Source organism: Phragmites australis, chromosome 9, assembly GCF_958298935.1.
Source record: "Phragmites australis chromosome 9, lpPhrAust1.1, whole genome shotgun sequence".
NCBI classification, from domain to species: Eukaryota; Viridiplantae; Streptophyta; class Magnoliopsida; order Poales; family Poaceae; genus Phragmites; species Phragmites australis.
The window spans coordinates 33,149,644-33,174,997 of record NC_084929.1 but is presented as its reverse complement, the minus strand read 5'-3'; the positions used below and the strand labels follow the sequence as shown (position 1 = coordinate 33,174,997).

General features: G+C 44.3%; 1 protein-coding gene and 1 pseudogene across 1 annotated transcript; both read left to right on the top strand.

Annotated features, from left to right (window-relative positions):
• The first annotated feature begins 8,509 nt into the window (after positions 1 to 8,509).
• On the top strand, positions 8,510 to 13,643 carry LOC133929885 (ALA-interacting subunit 1-like; annotated as a pseudogene).
• A 1,496-nt stretch (positions 13,644 to 15,139) lies between these two features.
• LOC133929280 (chaperone protein dnaJ C76, chloroplastic-like) lies at positions 15,140 to 18,028 on the top strand. The gene is made up of 9 exons (XM_062375977.1): positions 15,140 to 15,492; positions 15,779 to 15,907; positions 16,019 to 16,148; positions 16,233 to 16,353; positions 16,525 to 16,606; positions 16,852 to 16,902; positions 17,192 to 17,230; positions 17,389 to 17,485; positions 17,618 to 18,028. The coding sequence occupies exons 1-9, from the start codon at positions 15,241 to 15,243 to the stop codon at positions 17,743 to 17,745; spliced, it is 1,029 nt and encodes a 342-aa protein (XP_062231961.1). The 5' UTR covers positions 15,140 to 15,240; the 3' UTR covers positions 17,746 to 18,028.
• The last annotated feature ends 7,326 nt before the right edge of the window (positions 18,029 to 25,354 follow it).

The window sequence follows — 25,354 nt, the reverse complement described above, 5'->3', positions numbered from 1 at the left end:
TGGTCTTTTCCTATTTCTCACCTAACGCACCTCAAAACGCTCAAGCGGAAATAGAAGAATCAGAGAGACAAAGCAAGCAGACTAGTTTCATGGCAACATGACTCCACAGATGTAATATGAACCATATGTTCTATTTAAGACCATTCCATATGTCTTTGTGCACAAAAACTCGCAACTTTCAAAGAAACTAGAGAAGATGGACACTGGATAAGATTATTCTCCAAGATGATAGTCTAGTGGCAAGGGGACTCAAGATCCACTCAAATACATGAGTATGTGAGTGTTTAAGTCACTAGCATCAAGAAAAACAACCTTACAAAAGAGAAAAATTGCAGATCAAAGAAAAGATCATCGGGCAAGGAATCTCTCTAGTTGATGATCTAGAGGTAAGCGTACTCAAGACCCATGAGCATACACTCATATGTGAGTTTTTATGCCTCTAGCAACAAGAAGAATGACCTCACAAGGTGCTGAAATTTTAGCCTAAAAACTAAAACGAAAATCAAAACCGAAAACCGAAAAACTTGCAAACTTGCAAGGAAACCAATAGAGAGAAACTATAAGGAGGGGAATTCAAGCATATGCAAAAACATAAATTTCATTACTCAAAGTGGTCAGCCCTATTTTAGACGGATTACAAAGATTTACCTCTCAAAACTCTTACCTATTACATAGGCTAAGCACCCATCCTTCTCTTCTCTAAAACCCTAACTCTAAGCTCTCAAATGGGTGGCACAAAGGAAACTCAAGTGGTTGGTTCAAAGCTCTCTCTAGCTCTACCCCTCTATTTATAGGCCTAAAAAACTTGACCACTAAGTTTCCTAGCTTTTTCCCAGAATATCCCTCTCTTGTAGTACACTCCTACCTACCACCGAGGGTATTTTGGTCCATTTTCTTCTCTATTTATCGGACGGCCGCAGCGCCTTCACAACTTAGCTTCGCCTCGACACAAGCTTCGCGATGGTGCCACATACTCCTCCAGTCCTCCCACGGTTTTGAGGCCAAACCGCAAAACCTCATTCACGCTTCTCAAAGCGTGACTCGTCGCCTTGCTTACACCTTAAGCAAGCGCTTCGATGTCGACACGTGTACTCCATCTTGCGATCCTAACCGTCGTCAAGTCTCTCCCGCTCCTGATCCCTCGGGCCGCTTTGTCACTTGCACCGGCATCCCTTCGCTTGACTTTGTCAACACATCGTCTTCATCCATTTTTCATGCTTCGCTTGACCTCCACGTGTACCGCTAGGATCATCTTTGACTCCGTCCGGCCTCCTTGATCGTTCATCACCAAGCACCCCGCTTCCCGATCACCCGTCGTCGACCGCTAAGTTGCATCCATCACCTACACACCATGAGACAAGCAAACACATTTCTCCAACTCCATTTGCAGTTAGTCCATAATCAAAATACTCAAACCAAACTCAAGCAATCCAAAACTCAACAAACCAAATCGACAACTATGCCAATCACTCATCACAAATAAACCAAGGTACATTTTAACTTGGTTTCTCATTAACTAAATATGACATGGAAATTATTTCAAACATGAAAACATCATATCAACATGAAAAAAAAAACCATTTGACCGACATGTTTAATTACCACTCCCTGATCAAACCTATCGTAGAAATTTGAGAACTTTGAGATCTTACTCACATAAAAAACTTCAAAACATAATGTGGAGGCTATGTTCGTGATTCAGCAAATAAACCACTTCAAATTGGTAGTCTAACATTTGCCATGAAGAATCAACTACTGAACAAAATATACTAGTCTATTTCAGTGGCCATGTTGTGTAGTCTAGGAGAGGACATCCAAAAATTAAAATTTATAAAAGCAATTCAATTCCAGTATTTTGCCTATTTAATTCAGGTTATAAAACCAAGATTTTACCTATTTAATTACAGAAGTCTATAAACACCAACCATCTCAAACAAAAGCAAGTGCACCCTGGTATGGAAGGAATGTAATCAATGATAAGAAGAGACGACGGCGTGCTGGGAGAGGGGTAGGGCGGGGACGGTGGCGTGCGGGGAGGCAGTGTGCTAGACAACGGGATCTACTGCTCACCACGCAAAACCATAGCAGTACCAGTTGGTGTGGGGGGAGGAGGAGAAGAGTTGGGGAGGAGAGAGGATCTCACCGGCTAACTTCGCTGGGGGAAAAGGCTGCCAGAGTCGAAAAGAGGAGCAGCACCGCAGCCATCGGATCGAGGAGGATAGCAGCGGGCGTCGTGGCCTCCAACGCTAGACTTGAGAGCCGTCCCATTCCACACCTCAATGGAGATTTTTCTTTTTCCCTCGGTTCGGCGTGGATTGGAGTGGGTTGTCCTGATCCACGGCCCAACCAAATACAATCTTTGGACACCCATGTGGTTTGGGCCACACGTGTATAAAATTTCCTAGCAGGCCAGAATGAGAGCTCGATCCACGCCAATACACGGGCTTCCAAATGAGGCCTAAGTGGGGTAGCTCACTAGCTCCTCCTCCCTTGGTAACCTGGAAACCCTACCGTTGAATAAATGTGGATGTCAAAATAAACCACGACCTGTCAGCCAAAACCATTGGTTGATAGAATCAAGTGGCAGCTATCAATAGATCAAGTTGATTAGGGTGATCCCTGGGGAAGTTATCCAATAAAACAATTGGACATAATAATGAGATCATTGATGAGTTATCGGTGAATTGGGTCAGAAAATGTGATGCTCAGAGTTATATAGGAACCATGGTTCACTAAGTAATAACTGCGCTAAGTACCATCGAAACTTATGCCCTGATACAACACAGCTCATGTCACCATGCATATGTTGCTATCTATCAAAAGAAGGATGATGGTGTAAGCCAAGAGAAATAGTAAAGTGTCCCTGTCAGAAGGAACCTTCGAATCCCTTTTTCTTTTCTCTAGTTAGCCTGAATCTCAAGGAAGAGATTCTTTCAACTGGGGTAATTTTTTAACACCCTGTGTTTTGATCACCCTCAAAAAGTTACTCAAAAAATAAACCTTTTCAAATTTACAACAAATACGAACTTGGATAATTAAATTATGCTAAAAGTAACCCAATTCATCTTAAATTTAATGTTATGATTTGGAAACATGCACGAAGTGAACCATGGTACATTAGAGGTTTATCTGGGTTTTATTTATTTGTTTTGTGTGCTTCAGCTCATCAAGATTTTCCATGAACCTATCGACGAAGAGAAGCATGCTAGATCGATCAGGCGCAAATTGGGCCTGGCGAGCGATCCTTCCTTGAACGCTAGCTAGAGTTGTTTTCCCCAGGGACATTCTCAAGTCAGAAGCAGCTCAGTTTCCAATGGAATGCATACCAGGAGGATGAGGAATCATACTCTGTCTTGGGGGGTGACGGATCATACTTCTAGCGAAGACTCTGTTGTTGATTGCATACTGCAATGTGTTGGGCATCTCCCACCAAAAAAATAAAATTATCTTGGAACAGTAAACCTGTGGCATGTAATGTTAAGTATTGATATTTCTTAGTTTTTTGTGACAATTGCTTAGATATATGGTTCGGTTATTATGTGGTTTACCGGGTGCAACTCAGGTACCAGTACAAATGGCGTAGTTTTCAGAAATGGTGCAAATCCTTATAAATCCTACTTAGAATTCTCAAAAATTCATATGTAGACGAGGTTATGTTAAGCATCCATGCAAATTTCTAGTTCAAATTTGATCCCGTTTGTGAGATAAAAAAGAGGCAAATTTCAGGTGCACAATACAGGACAAAATGCCTTTTTTTTATCTCGCAAACGTAATCGAATTTGAACTTTAAATTTTACGTGGATGTAGAACATAACCTCACCTACAACTCATGAAGTTTTGAGATTTTTTTTAGAACTCTGAGTAGGGTTGTAACAAATTTGTATAATTTCCAACTTTTAGGCCATTTTCACTTGAGAAGTTGAGATGCACTCGTGGTTTGGCATCTATCATGTAAACCTGTTTGCATTTGCTTTGCTGAAATGTGTTTCTCTGTTCCGAAGTTGGTTTACTACTCGGTCTCAGTACACATGCATTTAATTTACGAAATGCAATTGCAAAACAGCAGAAGTGAACAAGCTTATGAACGTTTGCTCGCATTGATCATACGGTGATGGCATATCTTGGGCTTGTCCTGTTGTAGGATTGGATCAAAGATTATAGTACTAGAGTCTAGAGCACTTTAATTTTGTACATGCTTTTATGTATCACACTATCTAGATTTTAAGCGATTGAAATCTCGGAAACTCATAGTCGACGTTGGAGTTCACCACACCGGGTTAGGGTTTCGGGATTTTAGGGGGTCTCTATGGATGTCGAGCATAGAGGGCGGTCCTTGGGAGGCAGGTTGGGCCAGCGGAGGAGGCGGGCGGCAGGTAGAACGGCAATGCTGGCCGGGAAGGCAGAGGACCGCCAGTGGGTGGTGCCGCTGGTGGCAGGGGAGGCAAAGAATGGGCGGGTTAGCATGGCAGGGGCGGCGATGGCAGTGGCGGATCTGACGATGTGGAGCCGATAGAGATGATGGATAAAGCCGGGGTAAGGGAGAAAATCGATGAGAAATGAGTGGTGCAGTGAGACAAAGTCGAGGAGATAGTGATGCAGAGAAGAGATGGGACAGAGCCAAGAGGTTGAAGAAAACACACTAGCTGTTCAATTGGTATCGTAGGGTTGAGATTGGTCGACTGAAATTTGATCCATTTCTAATTGCATGACAAACAGCAACTCCCTTCATGTATCGTCTCTGTTAATCTCATAGTAGCATGAGTTTATTTACAGGAAAAAAAACTTTATTTTTGAGCATATAGTGCCAAAAGTAAAAAAAACGGGCACACTGACTAGTCGAGACATCAAAAGAGAAGATGGCAAGTACGGAGCTGAATGCCACCGAACACCTGATGCATGCAACTGGCACGGCAGGGGAACGCGCCCAACGCCGACGCAGTAGCGTTCTCCAGTGCACAAGGTTGCGTGCATCAACTTACACAATTTTTTTCAACTTGTCCATGTACAAACACACCTGATCCTTTCACCATTTGGAAGGATCATTCGCGTGGTTTTTATCTCAACTGGAAAAGGTTACAAGTAGTAGCGAAAAACTGTGGGTAGCTAGTGCCCAACGCCAGGACTGGGCACGGACCGCATCAACCGCGCGGCCCTGCCGCTCGCCGAGAACTCTCTCGGCACCGCCGCCGCCTCCTCGCTGCCGCTCGGTGACGGTGTCACTCTGAGCACCAGGCCGCCTTCCAAGTGCATCACCTTGCCGCCTTCCTCTTCGGACACCAGCAGCTTGCGGCCTTCGCATGGCGAACAGTGAGACAGCAGAAGCAGGCACAGTGCAAGAACCGCCCACACGAGCCGCAGCGACGACGCGCACGTCTTGCTGCTAATGCTGCCGCGTGAACCCATCATCGGCGAGAAGGGAAAGGGCGCGCGTGGGTCTGGACTTTGCAAGTGAACCGAGGAAATGAAGCGTAGGATGGTGGTGTCCTGGAGTTGCTGCTCTGCTCAGGTCGGGAGAGGGCGGCGCTTGCCTTTGGCTTTGGCTAGTCGGCTACCTGCTTTGTTCTTCAGAGAGATAGAGAGACTTTGATGGGTTGCTTGTGCTGATGGGACATAGAGGACGAGCTCTATTTATAGCCCTGCGGCGCGCACGATTCCTCGTCTCTGGTTGAGAATTTTTCATGGCTAACTGCCGGCCTCAAAAGTATCTTTTTCTGAAACGGCAGTTTGAGTTTTATTCCGTGGTTTTTCAGTAGTAGCATCATAGTAGGAGAATTTTGTAGTCATACTATATAGTATAGAACCTTGTTTCATGTGTGCAGAACCTGTCCTGCTGCCAGACATGGCATTTTCGTGCTTTCTTTTTAACAACAGATGAGTGAGGAATTTATGCAGGTGATGACATCGTTGAGTAGTTGCTTCTAACCTAAACTTGTCAACCAGCTGACTGACGTGTTCTTTTTATTAGAGATAAGCATGGGTAGTTAATTAGAACTTAGAACTGACTAGTTTTCCATCAAGCGCTCTGAGGAAGATACTTTTGGCAAACATGCAGCATCTTCACTCAAAACTTGCAGCTGCAACTTTTCCTGGGCTACATGCTTTTGTCACTGACGAAACTGAATATATAAACAACACTCGGGAAGGGGACCGGGGGGGGGGGGCGTCAGCGATGATGTTCTTGACCTACGAGAGGACTAGAAGTAACCTAGTAGCAACTGGGCATCGGAATGTCGGCATGGTAGCCACTGGTTTTTAGCACGAAAATACGAAAGGAATCGCGAGCGGAAACGGACGGCGACGAGCGTAAGGGAGGCCAATCTGACTCGAGAACGCATTGCGAGCGGGCGGTGCATCCATTTTTTCTCTCCCTCCCGAGTCGCGACCATTGTTCGTTTCTTTGTTTCCGTCTGCTCGCGTCCTCAATTCCTTCATGCAGCCAGTGGAAATCGGCGTTCTCGTGGAAAATGGCATTTTCGTCGCCTCACCGGCTGGCTCCTGATATTACTATTCTTTGTAAACATGGTTTAGAAACTTGGGAGAATTTTAAGATTATCATGGGCGACCATGATAGTTTTTCAAAATGGAACGAAGGGAAAAAATATGGGAGACAAAGTTTAGAAAATGGCCTTTTTACACGGTTAGATAGGTCTTTAATTAATTTTATCGGGATAACTCACTCAGCTTCGTATATAATATGCCAAGTGATGAGCACTTGCGTGGCTCGAGAACGAAGACCTTTCTGCTTTGAGTAAAAAAAAACAAGAAGATCCTTTGTCGACGTACTCTGAACAACTCGTGTCCGGCACGGGTCGAAACGTGTCGCGCTACCTCGGCGTTAGGCGCTTCAACAGATATTTTAAAATTTTATTCTTTATAACATTATTACAGTATCTTCTATTTTTTTCGTCTCCAACAATTACCCTATTTACTACCTTCCATTACTCTCCTCTTCTATTCGGATCCACAACCATACTCTCATAAACAGTGTTGAGAGTCTCTATCCAGCTGCAAATTTGGTGTCTCCAGCATCCAACCGGCTTCCTTGTAGCAACCGTTTATACGGTTTGCTGTCTCTGTTGGAGTTGCTTCCGGCAGCAGCAAACGGCAAATCGGTCAGGAACAGTGATACAGTCTGCCGATGGCTCCTCAATTGGAATAGGCCTTAGGCTATCTCCAGCAGCTACCTTAAATTTTTATCCTCAAAAATACTATTACAACATCCCTTATCACTATTACAGCATCCTTTATTTTTTTTCATCTCCAACAGCTACCTCATTTCCGACCTTTTACTCCTTTTTTTCCTCACTCCAGTCCCGCTGTCTACCTCTGTGAACAGTACTGCTACAGTACCATCCGTAAAAATACTGTAGCGCCGGAATCTGCAAATTTTAAGGATGGATCTGCTAGAGTTGGCGTTAGCGGTGCGGTTCGGCTCGCGCACTGGACGATTGGGATTCGCGCGCGTTGTAACAGCGCGTGGGGAGTTTTTCGCTCCGTCATTCTAGCTCCGGGTCACGGGTCAGGGATAGGGACGGATCCGTTCCGGGGTGACTCTAATCTCCACCTCGCAACCAACAACGAACCCTCCTCCGGCCGATCGATTGGATCGCAACTGTGAGTACACCGCTCTGCCTACAACGTGGTTGTAAAATTGCGATATCTTGTTACTCATGATTTTGGAAGGCAAGCCACTCCAAAACTAAAATTAACATATGACGGATGAGTTAATCTATGTTACCTTCTTTGATTAAAAAAAATACATAACGTTTTTAACATGACATGGTGTGTCTTAAAAAATACATTCATTATCTTATAAATTATTTGAATTATATACATATATTTAAAAAAATATTAGTCAACAAATCTACACATGATTTTTATGTTTCTCACATTAACATTTTAAAAGTTTGATTAGATATTTTTCTAAACGTAGTATTTATGAGTGGAGAGTACTAAACTTATTAGCTATATATATCCAAAGTAAAAATCACGCTGTTGGCACTCTCGGCCACCGCGTATTAGTCTATTCATATCCTATCTTGGCGGCGCTCAGGGTCTCGGCTTCTGCGTTCTGTTGTCCGCACGCGTCACCCATCCAACGGCCGGCGCTCTTGGTCTCAGCTTCCACCTTCTACCCTACGCGTCGTCCATCCACCGGTCGATGCCCTTGGTCTTGACTTCTGCCTTGTTCCTTCCGCACGTGTCGTCCATCGCAACAGTACGTCTCCCCTTCTATCCCTTAATGTATCGAGAGGAAATAAATTTTATAGGATTTTGTTCAGAAAGAACTCTATGAGATCTTATCTGTATCATCCATCTTCTGATCCTAACGGTTGAATTGAGGAGGAGAGAGTGAAAAGGGACGCATATTGTTACAAGTGAGGGGGTCTTTTGTAGGAAAGGTCATGTAAAAATTGCTTCCAATTGAGAGACACCGTGCCATCGCTTCGCTCGGGGTGGTAGATCTGCCACCGGGGTAGGGGTGTTGTTGCTCTGCCGGCCACCTCTGGCGGCCATCCAGAGCTTGCCGGGTGGTAGATCCGCCCCTGGAGGCAATGTGCGTTCGAATTCGATCATGTTTTGATCACCACCTAATCTGGTTGCCTGTGTAGATGAGTTTATCAAGATCGGAGAGCGATTCCTTAGCCTCACGGCGGTCCAAGAAGCCCAAGTGTATGCGCCTCTTTTCTTTCCCCTGTTCATTATTCATGGATTTTTTTGTTTGATCTTTCGATCTCATGTATTTTGATTTTCTTTTGTAAACTAGGGTGTAGGTTGTTGTGTAAAAACTTATTGAATAGTAATTATTTCCCTGTCTAACATCTTTTTGAATCAAGGGCCATGCTTAACATCTCAAATATCAAATGTTCAATGTCTTGGGGAATTGATGCGTGGTTCAGCAATTGATGTCTCTTTGTTGTGGGCAGATTCTAAATTTACTCAGCAGGAGCTTCCAGCACATGGGCGGACCCACCATGATGTATGGTTATTCAATTGAATACCCAACTTTTTTGCAAAAAAATTAAGTATATAGCACATATACTACGTATATATATCTTTGCTGCTTCAATCCATCAGACCACTCAGCAAATCGTGAGCCCAAGCTACTATCCATCCTTCACTCGACCTATTAACTGAAAGGGAAAGCCGCAAAAAAAAACCCCAAAAGTCACTTGAATTTTGACTTTCCCTCCCAAAAGTTGTTTTGTTGCAAAAAAATCCCCAAAAATTTGATTTTGTTGCAAAAAAACCCCCTAAAAATTCAAAAAAATAAAAAAATCTCAAAACAAAATTCTAAAAAAAAACTAGAGACAATTCTAAGACCTTCTGTGATTTTTTTTTCAAAAATAATATCCTTTGCATCATATTTTATGGAGAGGAAGTTTGAAAAAAAAATGTGCAGCTCATTTATTAACTCATGTTATTTTAACTTTGTCATGTCTACCATTATTTTTCCTACACAAATAATTGTTTCAGTAAACTAATAAAAGTGGTTTCACTAATTTTGGGGTGTTATGGATTAATTATGAATTAATCTATCTGCAACACATTTACTCAATCCTGCACGTTACAATAACTATTTCAAGATTTCATGTATTTTTACAAGATAGAGGATCATGTAAGAAGACTAAAAAATTTTGTTTCATAATTTTTGGATTAGTAAATAAGTAACTATGCATTTAACTCGAATTAATAAATGAGTTGCACGTTTTTCTTTTTTTTCAAACTTACTCTCCATGTAATATGATGCAAAGGATATTATTTTTGAAAACAAATTTCACAAAAGGTCTTATAATTGTCTCTAGTTTTTTTTAGAATTTTTCATGATTTTTTTAAATTTTTTAAATTTTTGGGCGTGTTTTTGCAACAAAATCAAACCTTTGGGTTTTTTTTTTTGCAACAAAACAATTTTTGGAGGGGAAAGTTAAAATCCAAGTGACTTTTGGGGGGGGATTTGCATTTTTTCCTAACTGAAAAGAGCCCACATAGCAACAAACATCAGGAGCTTATGATATCTATGTTGTGACTGCCTAATTCGGCAATCAGCAGTTGAGCGTGAATTTTTTGTGCAAGTTAAGGATAGTGACATAATTAAACGCTTCCAAGCCATAAAGGAACACAAAGTTAAATTGTAATTTTCTTTAAATATTTTGTAATTTCTTTTAATTAGTTGAAACTTCTCTACTATGAACAATTTATACTTTAAAATTTACGTTACTATAGACTTCTCGTATTTTAGATTGAATATTTTTTTTAATACTGAATACCCAATCGCCAAATCCTGGGTCCGTCACTGTTCCAGCATGCAAGCCACTGTTAACTCCTGGAATTGTAATCACTCCATCCCCTGTACTGCGACAAGTGTACCTTCATTCTAATCATGTGGGGCTAGGTTTCAAAACGGGCAATGTGTTGCCCAGGTCATTGGCGCTTTCTCTGTCATCGGCATCATCTTCGTCCCGATAGGGCTTGCTTCTCTGTCCGCATCACAAGCGGTAAATGATGCAAACGAATACAGCTTTACTAGTTATTCTCAAACCTCAATTGCAACGTTATGTGATGCATTTGGTTGTCTGTTAACCTGATTTGCAATGCGGATCGTTGAGTTGGTAGATCGGTATGATGCCGAGTGTGTGTCCGCGAACGACAAGGTCGGGTTCATTCAGGACACCAAGACTGACAAAGTGTGCACAAGGACGATCACTGTGAGTGTGCCATGGAAAATTGGGTGGATGCAGCTCTATACATATGATGGCTGAACTCCATTCTTGCTAATTATCTCACTCTGTATCTTGCAAATTTTGAGCATTTATTTAGTCAAAAGAAAATGGAGTATTTTTTTGGTAAGTAATGATGGTATTTGTATCGTCTTTCAGATTCCGAAGCCAATGAAAGGGCCGATACACATATACTACCAGCATGAAAACTTCTGTCAGAATCATCGCCGGTATCCTAGAATTCGACGTTTTATAAACTCTGTCAGTCAGTAAGAAGGCCATCGGAGTGAACAAGAAGAACATAGCCTGGGACAGTGACAAGAGCAACAAGTTTGGCAGTGATGTTTACCCCAGTAATTTCCAGAAAGGGGGACTTATCGGTGGTGCCAAGCTGGATGAGAAATTACCAGTAGGTGCAGGCAACAGCTTCCTCTGCCCTGCATCAGGGTTATCTTTAGATGCTACTGACTTTCTTCCTGGATGGATTTTGCTTGCGTTTTTTTTTTCAGTTAAGTGAGCAGGAGGACCTCATTGTGTGGATGCGAACTGCCGCCCTCCCAACATTCAGAAAACTGTATGGCAGAATTGAGACGGACATCATGGCGAGCGACGAGATCACAGTGGAGATACAGAACAACTACAACACGTACAGCTTCGGAGGGACGAAGGCGCTGCTCCTCTCCACCACGTCGTGGATCGGCGGCAAGAACAACTTCATCGGCATCGCGTACGCGGCCGTCGGCGGCATCTGCCTCTTCCTCGCCATGGACTTCGTCGTCCTCTACGTGGTTAAGCCGAGGTATGCACGTAGCATCGTTGGACTCGATCGTAATGCGATGCTATTTACGTATTGCGCATATACTTCAAGCAAATTATAAAGTGCTGAAGCAGCTGTGTTGGTGATGCTGAACTTTCCGGGCCCTTGGATGTCGGCTATGCCCAGGAACGCACACACACAAGCGAACGCGAGGTAGAAGAAGCAAGCGAACGCGAGGTAGAAGAAGCACAGTAGATTTTCCGGCGACGAACTCGCCTGTCTCTTAGCTAGATTATTCTCTGGACTTAGCTCACTGAGATGGAGGGTTACAACGGCCTTTTATAGACCACAGCGACACACACGGAGCTCTCCTCCATCGCTCGGTCTCCTCGCGCCGATCCGCTCGACCCGGACCACGCCATGCCCGAGCCTCACGCTCGTCTTCACAACGTGCTCCTCAATGCGCGGCTAACGCAACCCACCTGCACACGCCTCCACTCACGAGCCCGACTCGAACGACCTGGAGCGCGACACGACGCGCTCGGACTCCGCCATGGCCGCAGCCTCTCTGCAGCTCATGTACAACTCGACGACACACGCCACACAACGCACACGGCCATGTCAAGGTTATTGCTAACAATCACCCCCCTAAGCTTGACATGGCGAGTACTCCAATTCACAGTAATGCCGGCTCCTTGTCGACGTCGGCGAGCAGCGCCCTCTCCTTCTTCGTCTCCCGGCAGTCCCTGGCGCGGTGGCCACGAACGCCACAGTTGAAGCACCTTCCTCGGTAGCGTCTGCTAGCACCCGAGCTCGTGCTGCTCGCGTCCCCGTCATCCTTGTCATGGCCGCCGCTACGGTCAACGCCCTTCTCGCCACTGCCATGGCGCGCATAACCGCTGCATGCCCGTTCCTTGCCGTTGCGCTGACGCCGCCGCGCCTCCCACTGCTCCTCAGTGAGGAACAGCCGCTCGGCATGGTCCGCCGCGGGTTCTTCAACGTCGGCCTCCTCCGCCACTTGTAACCGCCCGACGAGCTCCTCAACGGACATGGCGTTGATGTCCACGAGCATCTCGATCGCCACCGCGACTTGCTTCATCTTCTTCGGGACCACGCGCAGGATCTTCTTCACCACGCGACCGTCCTCCAGCGTCTCCCCCATCTCGCGCAGGCTGCCGACGAGGCCACTGATGCGTATGGTGAAGTCTCCGACGGACTCACCGTCGCGGAACACGACGTTCTCGTACTCCTTCCAAAGGCGCTGCACGCTCGCGGCCTTCACACGATCGTCACCAACCCTCATGGACTTCACCGCATCCCACGCCTCCTTCGCCGTCTTCTTCACGGCGAGCCTGGCCTTCATCTCCGGCGGCACCGCGCGCAATATGGCGGCCAACGCCCGCCGATCCTTGGCGCGCTCCTTGGACACGGCCACCACCGCGTCCCACAGCTCCATGGCCTCCAGCGACACCTGCATGACCAAGGCCCACTCGTGATAATTGGCCTTGGTCAGCAGCGGTAGCTCGACGGCGCCGGAGTTGCTGACGACGCGCTCCACAGTGACGACAGCCTTGCCGCTGTCTCCGATCTTCGGTGGGCTCGACGGCGACGACATGCTCTCCAAACCAAGCTCTGGTACCAATTGTCGGCTATGCCCAGGAACGCACACACACAAGCGAACGCGAGGTAGAAGAAGCAAGCGAACGCGAGGTAGAAGAAGCACAGTAGATTTTTCGGCGACAAACTCGCCTGTCTCTTAGCTAGATTATTCTCTGGACTTAGCTCACTGAGATGGAGGGTTACAACGGCCTTTTATAGACCACAGCGACACACACGGAGCTCTCCTCCATCGCCCGGTCTCCTCGCGCCGATCCGCTCGACCCGGACCACGCCATGCCCGAGCCTCACGCTCGTCTTCACAACGTGCTCCTCAATGCGCGGCTAACGCAACCCACCTGCACACGCCTCCACTCACGAGCCCGACTCGAACGACCTGGAGCGCGACACGACGCACTTGGACTCCGCCATGGCCGCAGCCTCTCTGCAGCTCATGTACAACTCGGCGACACATGCCACACAACGCACACGGCCATGTCAAAGTTATTGCTAACATTGGAGACCCCTCGTACTTGTCGTGGAACAAACAAACCCTTGATCATCCGAACTGAAAGACTGATAGGTCCATTGTGCAGACACAGGAATTTGCCAATTGCAAGTTTGCGGCTAAATGTTCTCTCAGCTGCGCTCGAGGTGTTTGTTCGTGTTCCCTTGTTTTGTTGTGCCCGACATAGGTAGGCAGGCATGGTGATAACCGTTGGTGAAGTCTTACCGTTTGTATAAAGTTGCCGGGAGATGTTCCTGCCATGAATCTACCTGATGATATTTGAACGTTGTACTCTGTTTTCACTTGTCAGTGACTTCGTATTATCTAACATATTATCAAAGTTTGATCAACTTTCAGATATATAATCAAATTTGCCGTTAAATAAAGGTGCTTACAGCGTGACGAAACGCTTCATGAACACCTCTCCATTTCAAGCAAGCTGCTACTTGAGGTTTGGCCGCGGATTCCTATCGTGAAATCCAACGAAGAAGCTCAAACACACGCCGACGCAGGGCCTGGTGCTGGGCAAGGACTTGCCGAGAAACGCCACTTTGCAGGCGACGCCGCTGCGGCCCGCCGTGCAAAAGCGAAGCGCTGCCGAGTCCCAGAGCTCAAAGCTGGTCGCGCTCGATCGGGCTGCGCGGCTGCTGGCGTTCGCCGCCTGCTGGCGCGCGGCAGGCAGTCGGGCCGCGGGAGGCGCTTGCCCTTTGGTGCTTCGTCGACGTGGCCCGTGGACTACGGAGAAGCCCGGAAAAGAGCAAGGGCGTCGCCGTCAAAATTCAGATGCGAGAGCGAGAGAATGGGGGAAGCTCCTCACGCGATTGCCGTCCTTGCGTGACGCATCTGCTGTGGTCCATGCCGACCAAACCACCAGAACAATCGTGCACATATCGATGTCTCGACTCACTGATGGACTAATGGCTCGGAGTCATCCAATAAGGCAATTTTGCGTTTGCAGCCTTCTAGACTTCTCATTTTATCAAATGCATCCGGAGAGAGAAAGCTCATGAATGTACGTACCACCGGCCAGCATGCAAACTAGCAAATAAGTACAAACATGCAAACTAATGAATATTGTTCGTCCTATTCTATTTGAACTATGGTTGAGCATACTAGTTGAGAGGTTATTTTATAATATCTTATAGCTTTATATGGAGTTTTCTAAAAATTAACCCGTCACAGGTAAGATGATAGGATTAATCGTAGCTTTCAGATAAGAATCAGATAGATAGTATTCGTTATATACATGTACACTCATTTACTTATTTATACACAGATTTTCCTGAACAAGTGAGAGACTCAACTTATCCGGGATCTCACCTGCCTGTCACAGCTAGGATATCTTCGCAATCAGTATCTTTTAGCGGCATGACGGAAAGATCAACTCATTCCATCTCTCAAAGAAAAGAATCAGTTGCTTCTTGCACCTGCATGTGGTTTTATGACTCTATTGGAAAGAGGGTTCATTTAATAATATAATCGTCTGCAAGGTCCAATATGTAAAAGAGGACCTCCGTTAAACCTGCACCAGAAGAATTAGTGGCGGCAGACGACAGCATTAAAATGGCACAGTCCCGCGAAGAAAAACAAGCCAACCGCCGCCTCCGCCTCCTTCGAATCCGATCGGGCCGGAGGCCGCCGCATTCTAGATCCATTAACCAATGGCTTCCCCTCTCCTCTCTCCGCCGCTGCTCGCCGACTGGCTTGCGACGCCACTGCGGTCTTTCCCCTGCTCCCACCCCACGCGGCCGCTGGCCACCGCTGGGTTCGCCGGAGCCGTACGGAGCAACCAGCACCGGAGCTGGAGCGCGAGGGGAAGGAGGGACCTCAGGATCTCTTCCACTGCGGCGGAAGCGGAATACGGGAGGCCGGAGGAGGATGTCGCCGACGATTACTACTCAGTTCTTGGTGTCGTAAGTATACTTACCATTTTGTATGCACTTTAGCTTATTCAATTTGACTAGATCGAAGAGGGAAGAGCTACTTCTTGGTGCTGCTACTGTAGGTAATCACTTGATTATTTGGCTCTTGGTAGTAGCAAGTCCGTAATTTTCGTTAGAGATACTAACATTTGGGGGAAGATCAAATATGGTACTTGTTCTGTAGAGATTCTAGGTTCAGATAATATTCTTGAACTTGTTTATCTTTGAGATAATGATTTTTCTGCTAATATAGAGCACCTGATTTTTCGACCATCAGATGCCAGATGCAGCCCCTGAGGAAATCAAGAAGGCGTACTACAGTTGCATGAAAGCGTGCCACCCCGACCTTAGTGGGGACGACCCTGACGTGACGAACTTCTGCATGTTCATCAACGAGGTTTACTCGGTAAGAGCCTGTTGTCAAGTCTTAGATTACTTATGACGTGCAAGATGTTTGTTTTTGCATTGAAAATTTGTCATTCCACTGGGCTAATACGGGGCGTACGTGCAAGAGCAGGTGCTGAGTGATCCAGCACAACGTGCAGTGTATGATGAGATCCATGGGTATACAGCAATAGCAACCAACCCTTTCTTTGATGACAGTGCACCCAAGGATCATGTGTTCGTTGATGAGTTTACCTGCATTGGTATATTGATATATCTCTTGAGAATAGAAGTTTCTCTTTTGGTTCATAAGGACCATCATTCATTTAATCTTCTTGTGGATGCAGGATGTAAAAATTGTGCCAATATCTGCCCTAACGTCTTTCAAATTGAGGAGGATTTTGGGAGGTCAAGAGTCTACTCCCAGTCGGGTAGCACAGAACTAATTCAGGAGGCCATTGATAGTTGGTGAGGCTTTTAAGTCCTCCGTAAAAAAATTTAGTTGTCTGCATCAGTATTGTAACAGTTCTTGCAAATTGTTCGGAATTCAGAACAAAATAATGAATATGTTGCTGATGTTTTTAAGTTCTGCAGACGCTAAGATTTTTGCGCTAAACTTTCTCGTATTTCCGTTCCCAGCCCAGTTGATTGTATTCACTGGACTTCCGCTGCACAACTTTCACTCCTCGAGAATGAAATGCGCAGAGTAGAGAGGGTGAATGTAAGTAAACCTTCTGTCAGATGGAAAAATTTTGTGTGATCATATTGCTTTATTGTCCTGGTTGATTCTGGAGCAAAGAATTTACTACTCAAGAAAATTTCCTATGCTTTGTTCTTTTTGTTAGGATGTCTTTCAAGATAAGTAGTGTTTAGAGTAATAGTGGATTCAGAATTGAAGAAATACCAAGTGATATTATCCCATATTCTTCTAGCAGTATGACAATGGAAAATTTCTAATTTGAGCAGGTTGGGTTGATGCTTGCTGGTATGGGAAATTCAGTCGATGTGTTCCGTATGGTAATTATCTCTTCATTTATGTAAATTTGTTTTGCTTTATCTAGTTTATTCCTATGTCATTGTATTAAGCTTCTCTTTTCTTCTATAAAGCATGCATAGTAACTTAATTGCCTTGCATGGAGAAATTCAAATTATTCAGTTTAAATCACAGATTCAATATCAAGGTTACTAAAGTACAAATGTAATAGGAGAATAGTTCTCTTCTGGACCTCCAGGTCTAAAGATAAGACTTCTGTTCTGTTGTTCTATAGTGTTAACTTGTTATTGATATATTTTCTACCTGTGGTAGGCAAGTGCACGTTGGGAGAAGAGGCAAGCAAAAGTCTTGGTATTCCTCCTCTGTAAACCTTAATATTTTTGCTTATTTGATTTAAGGATCACTTAGTCATTTTTCCACTTGCATTTCTTTTGAAGCTGCACAATCGTCATTGATTTGCAAAAGAAAAAAACTTGATGCTTTTCATGAAAATCTGTCTGGCTTTACAGGAAAAAGTCAGAACACGGATGGTTAACCAAAAGAATTCAGACACAAGCAGCTCTTGGAGTGAGATCTGGGGATCCCAAGCACGACATCAAAGCAATGGTAATGCTACCACAAAGAACATATTTTTGTCAGAAGATTGGTTACTTCATAGCATTTAAATACGCATCTAATTACTGTCTGTGAACTCTTATATTGTTGAATCTGATTGTGATTCCTCATACGTATTGTCAGAAGAAGAAGCATCAGAGAGAGCCAAGAGAGCGGCTGCTGCTGCTAGACGGTGGCGAGAATACTCAAGACGAGGCGCAGATAGGCCTCCGACATACAAACTTCCAGAGGCAGTGGGCAACAAAGATTAGTTAACAGAACAAAGAAACATTTGGCATTTATTGTTTGACCATATTTGGCTACCTGTACGGTGCCATTGCTTGTATAGAGGTGATGCATGGGTTGCTTTGCCTTCCCACTCCTCATGCTCCATTTGTAAATTGTGCGCTAGACAATAGTGATGTCGATGACCTGTAGAAGACAAGCACCAAATGCAGAACATTCAAAATGTAAAACAAGCGCATATTTAAGATCCATTTTACATTCACCGTCGCAGCGGTACATTCTAATTTAAGATCCATTTTCGCTTTTGTATGTGGTTGTGCAAATGAATTCCGGGGCAAATTTCCTTTGGCAGTAGCCGTGTAAGCCCCAGCACATCTGCCAAAGGAGAAGTTGCCCAGCAATGCAGTTGCCCATCTCATGCTCAGAACCAGCGATTGGCTCCCTATATAAGAATTTGTTTCGTGTGTATGAGAGCAGGCACACAGATTAGTGATCATTGTGCAGGGGTATTTATACTGGATTCTGAAAGGTAGCACAGCTGTGCTCCTGCTGCAAAGGTACAGTGAGGATATACCTTAGGACAATGCCTACAAGAACAAAGGCTTGCGCTTTGTAAAAGGTAGCATAGCATCAAGTATTCAAGTTTCTACAATGCATGAGATCTTGTTACATCGGGATAGTTTTACCCAGTGCAATTAGGATGCGTTTGGTTGGAGGACGAGATTGGATAGGATAGGATAGTGTAATCTATATTTTTGTAGATGAGATTATTCAATTTTCTGTTTAGTTGGGATAAATAAGATGAGCTGGTTTTCTGTTTGGTTGATGGGATTAGAGTGGATAGTATAATCCATTTATATTTATATGTATTTCATAAGCATTTAGATTAATTTGTGCATGTTTGAATTTATTTAAATTCAAATTGAATTAAAAGAGAATATCACATGAAATAATAAAAATGCATATAAATAGAGTATTACATAGGAGCTTACTTTTTCACTAAATAACTTAGGGTTAAAAATATTTATATAAATTAGTACATCACATGAGAAAAATATTGGTGATTTTTTTCCAAATTTTTGGGAATTTATAAGACGTTAAAAATTACTATAAGTTACAAAAGTACGCTTCTTTGGAGAATTTTAATTAAATATTGGCTCATGTTTTTTGGATCAACACAATTTAAATGGATTGCTAGTGAGCCCAAGTTTGCTCATAAAAACGTTTAGAATTTTTAGATCACTTTTGTACTTCCAAATAAAATCATGATTTAAATGAAAAATCCTAGGGCACATGTACAACCGAAGCACGGACGAGCACAAGCAGGGTGAACTTAGATGGCTCGGTCCGACCGACTTTGGCTAGGGATTGACTCATCCAGGATCCAAGAGCATATTCTCTCATGCCCGGCCGCTTCATCCACTCCATCCAGACAATCAAACATCATCTTTGGTGAATGACCATCTCTCGGATGACTCCGTCTAACCATCCAAACACACGCTTAGACACTTCATTGGATAATGATTTTTTGACTTTACAGTTGTGAGCCGTTGGATTGTAAATAGATGCTGTTGGATTGTAAATAGATGGACAAGAGTTAGTGCTACAGTATTTGGCTGCAAATCGTTGTATCACCTCTCATGAAAATATTGTTCCTCGCTGACTTCACCCTCGTGAAGTCGGAGGATTTGGATCCCCTTCATTACGTACGTAATGCGGTATTTGGCGTTGCAAAGCTAGCTCAACAAGATGTTTGTCTGTCTATCTGTCTGTGTGTATTCACTGGACAAGTATTCACACGGCGGTACATACGCGTTGGCAAAAAAGAGCATGCTACTGCAAGAAGCCACGCTTTTGCAGATGATATTATTCCCGTGAGACCACTGCATGCAACGAGGATCGAATCATGGAAAGGCGGCCTTTCGAGGGCAAGAAAGGCGAGCAAAGCCCTAAAGAATAGAATAATAGGATATCCAAGAGCATGTTCCCTGGTGGTTCTCGGGCTCGGCTCCCGGGACCTCCGGTTCCGCTAGCTGCGCACGCAATGCACTGGTGCGAGCAAGGCGTGCGCACGACGGCACCGGTGCGCGTGTGGTGAAAACTAGCCCGGATTGGTTTCGCGGAGACTCGCCGACGCTCTTGGGTCGTCGATCTGGCCACTGTGAATTCCTCATGTGTGCTCTGACGAGTCTGATCTCCTGCGCTGCACTTCTTGCCCGGACGCGCGAGGTTTTCCGGCAGCTGATCGAGGCTGGGTCCGCTGGGACGCCGGCCGCGCCGTGCGTGCGTAGAAGTTAGAACAGTGACCGGGCACACCACATACACGGGCGAAGGTCGGCCAGGGCAGCAGGCAGCGGAGGTGAGGACCGCGCTGGACCGGAGGTACTACGAGCGAGTGTTCAAATCCTATGAGTGCTCAGCAGGGATTTCTATTATTTTTCGTCGTATACTTTATGATCTCACACGTCAGTGAAAGCAAATTTTAGAATGAGATATTTAGTTTCACTTCAAAATTTCTAAAATTCGCAAAATTTTGATAGAATTTAATCTCCGGTGGTTGGTAGTGTAGAACGTTTGGTAAGGGATCGAGTCCACTGGAACAACTCGTCTGAGTTACGTTGTTCCGTAGCTGAGGCTGGGATGCCGTCCGTGCGCGGAACATCAGCCATACGGGATCGATCGAGGCGCTCGCGCCGGCAGCTGGAGCACGCAAATGTTGGGAGCGGAACAGGCCAGCCGCCGGCAGCGCGCGGGGGCGCGCAGACCGGACACCGGTGGTACGAGTTCCCAAGCGAGCCAGTTCTTTCGATGCACGTCGTACGTCGCGTGTGCGCTAAGCGGCTCATCGCGACGTGTACGTGCCGGGTTGGCCGTACGTATGCTCGTCGAGGTCAGCCGAGGAACCCGTCGGATCGAAACCGACTAAATTAAACCTGGGGTCGGGGAACATCCGATCTGTTTTACCGGTCCGACGGTGGCCCGTTCGCGGGGGACATTCCGCTGTGAACCGTGACAGCTTCAACCTAGCTTGCGCACTATTTGGAACACACAGCAATCGTACGTAATGACAGGTAAGTAGGATAGTTAACTTCTTCACGTTTAATTTCAAACGGGGTCCTATATCTTTAGCCCTATATAGTTTTGCGGGAGATTAGAACGTATTTCTGCCATGACACCAACCAACCAAGAAGAGCTAAAGTATCCTATCAAGAAGAAGAGGAGGAGGAGGACATAATCGTGCTAACCGGTTCTTACGTGTGCTGGTGCTTCATCTAGATTAATGTAACTAGAAAATATACATTATTAGACCATGAAAGTGCATTGTGCACATTAGGCTGTCAGAACGGCAGAACGCGCATGCTGGGACGTCTTCTGCGATAGCACTCTATTAGGATCGGTTTAATAAGTAATCAATAATAAAGATGTATCAATATCAGTTTTTAAATTCCCACACACGAGCAACAGATAAGTAGATAAGAACCGACACCACTATCAGTGTCGATTCCAGTCACGAACCGGTACTGATACATCAGTATCGGTTCCAGCCACGAATCGACATTGACAGTGACTGTATCAGTGCCGTTTCTAGCCACGAACCGGTACTGATAATCAATATCAGTGCCGGTTCTAGTTACGAACCATCACTGATGATTGCTATTGTCACAGTTTATTTTAAAAAATTCATAATTTTTTCACACGAAGTCGGATGGGAAAAACTTTATATAAAAATTATAGCTCTCGATGAGATCTACAACTTTGTAGTTAAAAACTTTTTAATTTGAGATCATTTAAATGCCCAAATAATTATAATAAAAGTGCAGCAGTGGTTGATGACAGCTCATGTTAAAAAATTCATAAATTTTTCACACGAAGTCAGATGGGAAAAAACTTTATATAAAAATTGTAGCTCTCGATGAGATCTACAATTTTGTTGTTGATCAATTTTTTATTTGAGATCATTTAGATATCCAAATAGCTATTCAAACGTTTGGTCAAAAGATATCAAAATGATTTATTTTACTACTGTACTCATGATCGGACGATAGTTGAGATGTTTAGAGGGTCATGTGTGCGCACAGGCTATGAGGTCTTGAGTTCGAGTCTGGGTTATCGCATGTGAGCGAATATCACGTGACTTTGTGAATATTAGGCGTGTTCGGTTGGGCAGCCTCTGGTAACGAAAAAAGAATTTTAAAACTTTTTTTGGCCAAAAAATGTTAAATCGGGATCGACTATCAGTGTCGATTGAAGCTACCAACTGGCACTGATAGTGATTTTCAGTGCCAGTTTCATACCCAGCACTGATAATCAGTAACTATCAGTGCTGAGTAATCAGTGTCGATTTAAAATCTATTACTAATAGCGATTTTAAACCGATATTAATAAGATGTTTTGGTGTATTGCTCTATGATAAGCATACCCTTAGCGAGTGGCAGTCATGACATTCACTGCTAAAAAAAAGTCAAACATAGTCTGTTCAAAAAATCTCATCCTAGTTGGTTTCAAATATCTGAATGTGTAAAGGTTTTAAAGTCCAGCCGGCTCTTTGCTCCACGGGTGACTTAAAATTACATAGTCGGTTTTTAAATCAATATCACATTCTATTCTGATTAGCATCTAACTAAACTATATTCTAGTCTGTTCGTAACTAAAACCGACTGTAGTACCTGCGTTATCATAGTCGATTCTATCAAAAATCAACTGGGATATAGTCCAGAGAGAACTGACTAGAACCGACGTAGTGCTTTGGTCCCTCTATTATGAGTGTGCCCTTAGCAAGTGGCGGCCATGACATTCACTGTTTAAAAAAAGGCCAAACATAGTCTGTTCAAAAAATCTCATCCCAGTCGGTTTCAAATAACTGATTGTTTAAAGGTTTTGAACTCCAGCTGTTGCTCCATGTGTGACTTAGAATTACACAGCCGGTTTATAAGCTAATATCATAATATGTTTTGGATGGCACCGGACTGGACTATATTTTAGTCAGTGCGTGGCTAAAACTGATTGTGATCCCTATGTGATAAGAATCAACTGGGATATAGTCCAGAGAGAGTCGACTAGAACCGACGTGGTGCTTTGGTGACCTGGACTTGGGCATCAACTCCCTCTAAGATGAGTGCGCCCTTAGCGAGTGGCAGCCATGACATTGGCGAGGTCTATATCCACCCTCCACAAGCATCACGTCGATGAACTGCATCACTGATGCGTTGCGCGCCCAACCAGGCGTAACTTACATCTTTGAGCCTTTGGACATGCATGGATGTATGCATTCAACGGTACATGATGTAAATCAGTGTATTAGTTTTATTACCCACAGATGGCGCCGGCCGCTTGCAGCCATGCAGGAGCAGCATGTAAAGCTGACCAACTAACCGTGCGCCGGCACAAAGTCTGCTACTGTAGGCACAGCCCGAAGGCTAAGTGGGCCAAGTCATCACGACACGCCTCGTCAGGCCATACATGGGTCGACAGTAGAGCATGCCATGCTGGCATGGTCTGACCTGGCTACGCTACCCCGTTGGCCGCTCAGTCCTACCACCGTTCCTTCGACTTCTGTTGCACGGCCCCTCCCGCCCGTCGTGCCACTGTCGCTCTGCCATCGTTGCCTCGTTCGGCTTTGTTGTCGCTATGCCGACCATGCTTTAGTCATGCCCGAGCTAGCCAGGCCTAGCACTGTACTTCACGGGTCGTACCGTGGACTAAGTCTCCGGCACGCGGACTGGCATTGCACCGCTCGTTTTGTAGCTGGGCCATGCCTACGCGTTTCAATGCCGGCATGGCCCGTCAGCCCACTTGGTTAGGTCTGGCAGCATACAAAAATTCCTTCGATACCTTCTATAACGTCTTGAAATTATCTAAACTTCTCATGTCCCTTAAAACATGTGGTTTTGCGTGGCGCAATATTTTCTCTAGATCGAAATTAATATTATTATCTACCATAACATCAGTATCGTCTTCGAGTGTGATTTGATTATACTTGATTTGACACATAATTTTTGGTTCTTGCAGTCAGAATATGGACAATATACTTCATTTGTTTTCTTAGTCAAAGTGTACTTCTGTATGACTTCAATAAAAACAGAAAGTCATTTGATGTATATTTCTTCATATCTTTGCACATCGTACATCCATGCTCTGTCCATCTTTAATTTTAACAATAAAATTAGATACATTAATTAATTAATAATAAAATCATAATTAATTTTAAAAAAATAGAAAAAAATTGAGCATGTTATGATTATAATATATCTACGCAATTGAATCTATATTGGCTCAAAATAATGTAGATTCATTACTCTCTCCCTCTACATCTAGATCTAGATAAAAAAAAATCTCCATTTCTGATAAAACCTCATAGAGACTAAAAAACATCAAATTGAAGCTACATTTTTGAAATATAATACAAGAATCATGTGAATCTACACAATTGAATCAATATTGCCATAATTTTTAGCTAATTTAAGGATCTAAATGGTTAGAACCATGAGCAATCTAGAATATATTCAAACCCTAAATAAACCATAATCTAAATCTATACTTCAAATATATGTTACCTAGGGATGAGATACTCTTACCTTAGATGCCTCCTCCGAAGAATTTAAAAACAAAACATTCCCCCTCCGTTTTCAAATTTCATGACCACCTTTTGAGCTGTACTGTTCGAACAACAGTGAGCTCGATCTGAATCGAGCTACCCGCGGACATGCATTATTTATAGAGATATTACCATAAGCAGTTCACATAACAAACCGCCTATAAAAATTAATTTCTACAGACGGTTTCTTATGTGAACCGCGTGTAAAAATAGCTTTATTTCTACATACGGATCATATAAGTAACCGCCTATAAAATAGATATTTTTTGAGGCGGTTTCTTATATGAACCACTTGTAAAAATAATTTTTTATTTTCACAGACGGCTCATATAAGAAATCACAAACGGTTCAAAACCGTATAGAACCACAATCTATTACTTTGACAGTTTATTATATAAACCGCTGTAGAAATAAAATCTAGATAACTTTAAAAATAATTTTTATAATAATGATACATGCCTTCATGCATCACCAAATCACCTCTCGCTGACTCGCCGTTACCTGCACGTGCATCTAGGACACTGACCGTTTCAGTCTTTCAGATTTTAACAGCAGAAGCATTCCGAGCTGCAAATGCGGCGCCGGGTGACGGCGCAATATATTGCTTCCAACAATGCAATTACGCAAGCTAACACATGATATGGCAAAGCTGCATTGCTGGGCAAGTCTCCTTTGGCAGTGTCGGTGCACGTAGCCCATCAGGTCACTGCCGAAGACGACCCACCCGGTAATGCATGGGCCCCGTACGTCAGAGGCCAGACACCCTGCTTATCTACGTCTGGTCTTTTCCGGCTAGCTCGCTCCTGCCGACATCGATTTCACGTCCGAGGTTTCGCGTATTCATAGGTGCGCGGCGAGGTGGCGTCACGTGATTGCATGCGCCAAGCGCCCAAGAGATCGATCGAATCGGCATCATTTTGAGCACAAGCTAGATATCTAGGGCATATATATTTCTGATGGAAGATATCTGAAGATATAGCAGGCCTGATTTTTTGCGCTCGTCCAATGGTTTCGGTGCCGTTTGCATTCGATGATTTCTC

Coding starts and splice junctions, on each gene's coding strand:
- LOC133929280 (XM_062375977.1), top strand. CDS start 15,241: ATGGCTTCCCCTCTCCTCTCTCCGCCGCTGCTCGCCGACTGGCTTGCG. Junction 15,493..15,778: donor ACTACTCAGTTCTTGGTGTC/GTAAGTATACTT, acceptor TTCGACCATCAG/ATGCCAGATGCAGCCCCTGA. Junction 16,354..16,524: donor CAGGAGGCCATTGATAGTTG/GTGAGGCTTTTA, acceptor TTCCGTTCCCAG/CCCAGTTGATTGTATTCACT.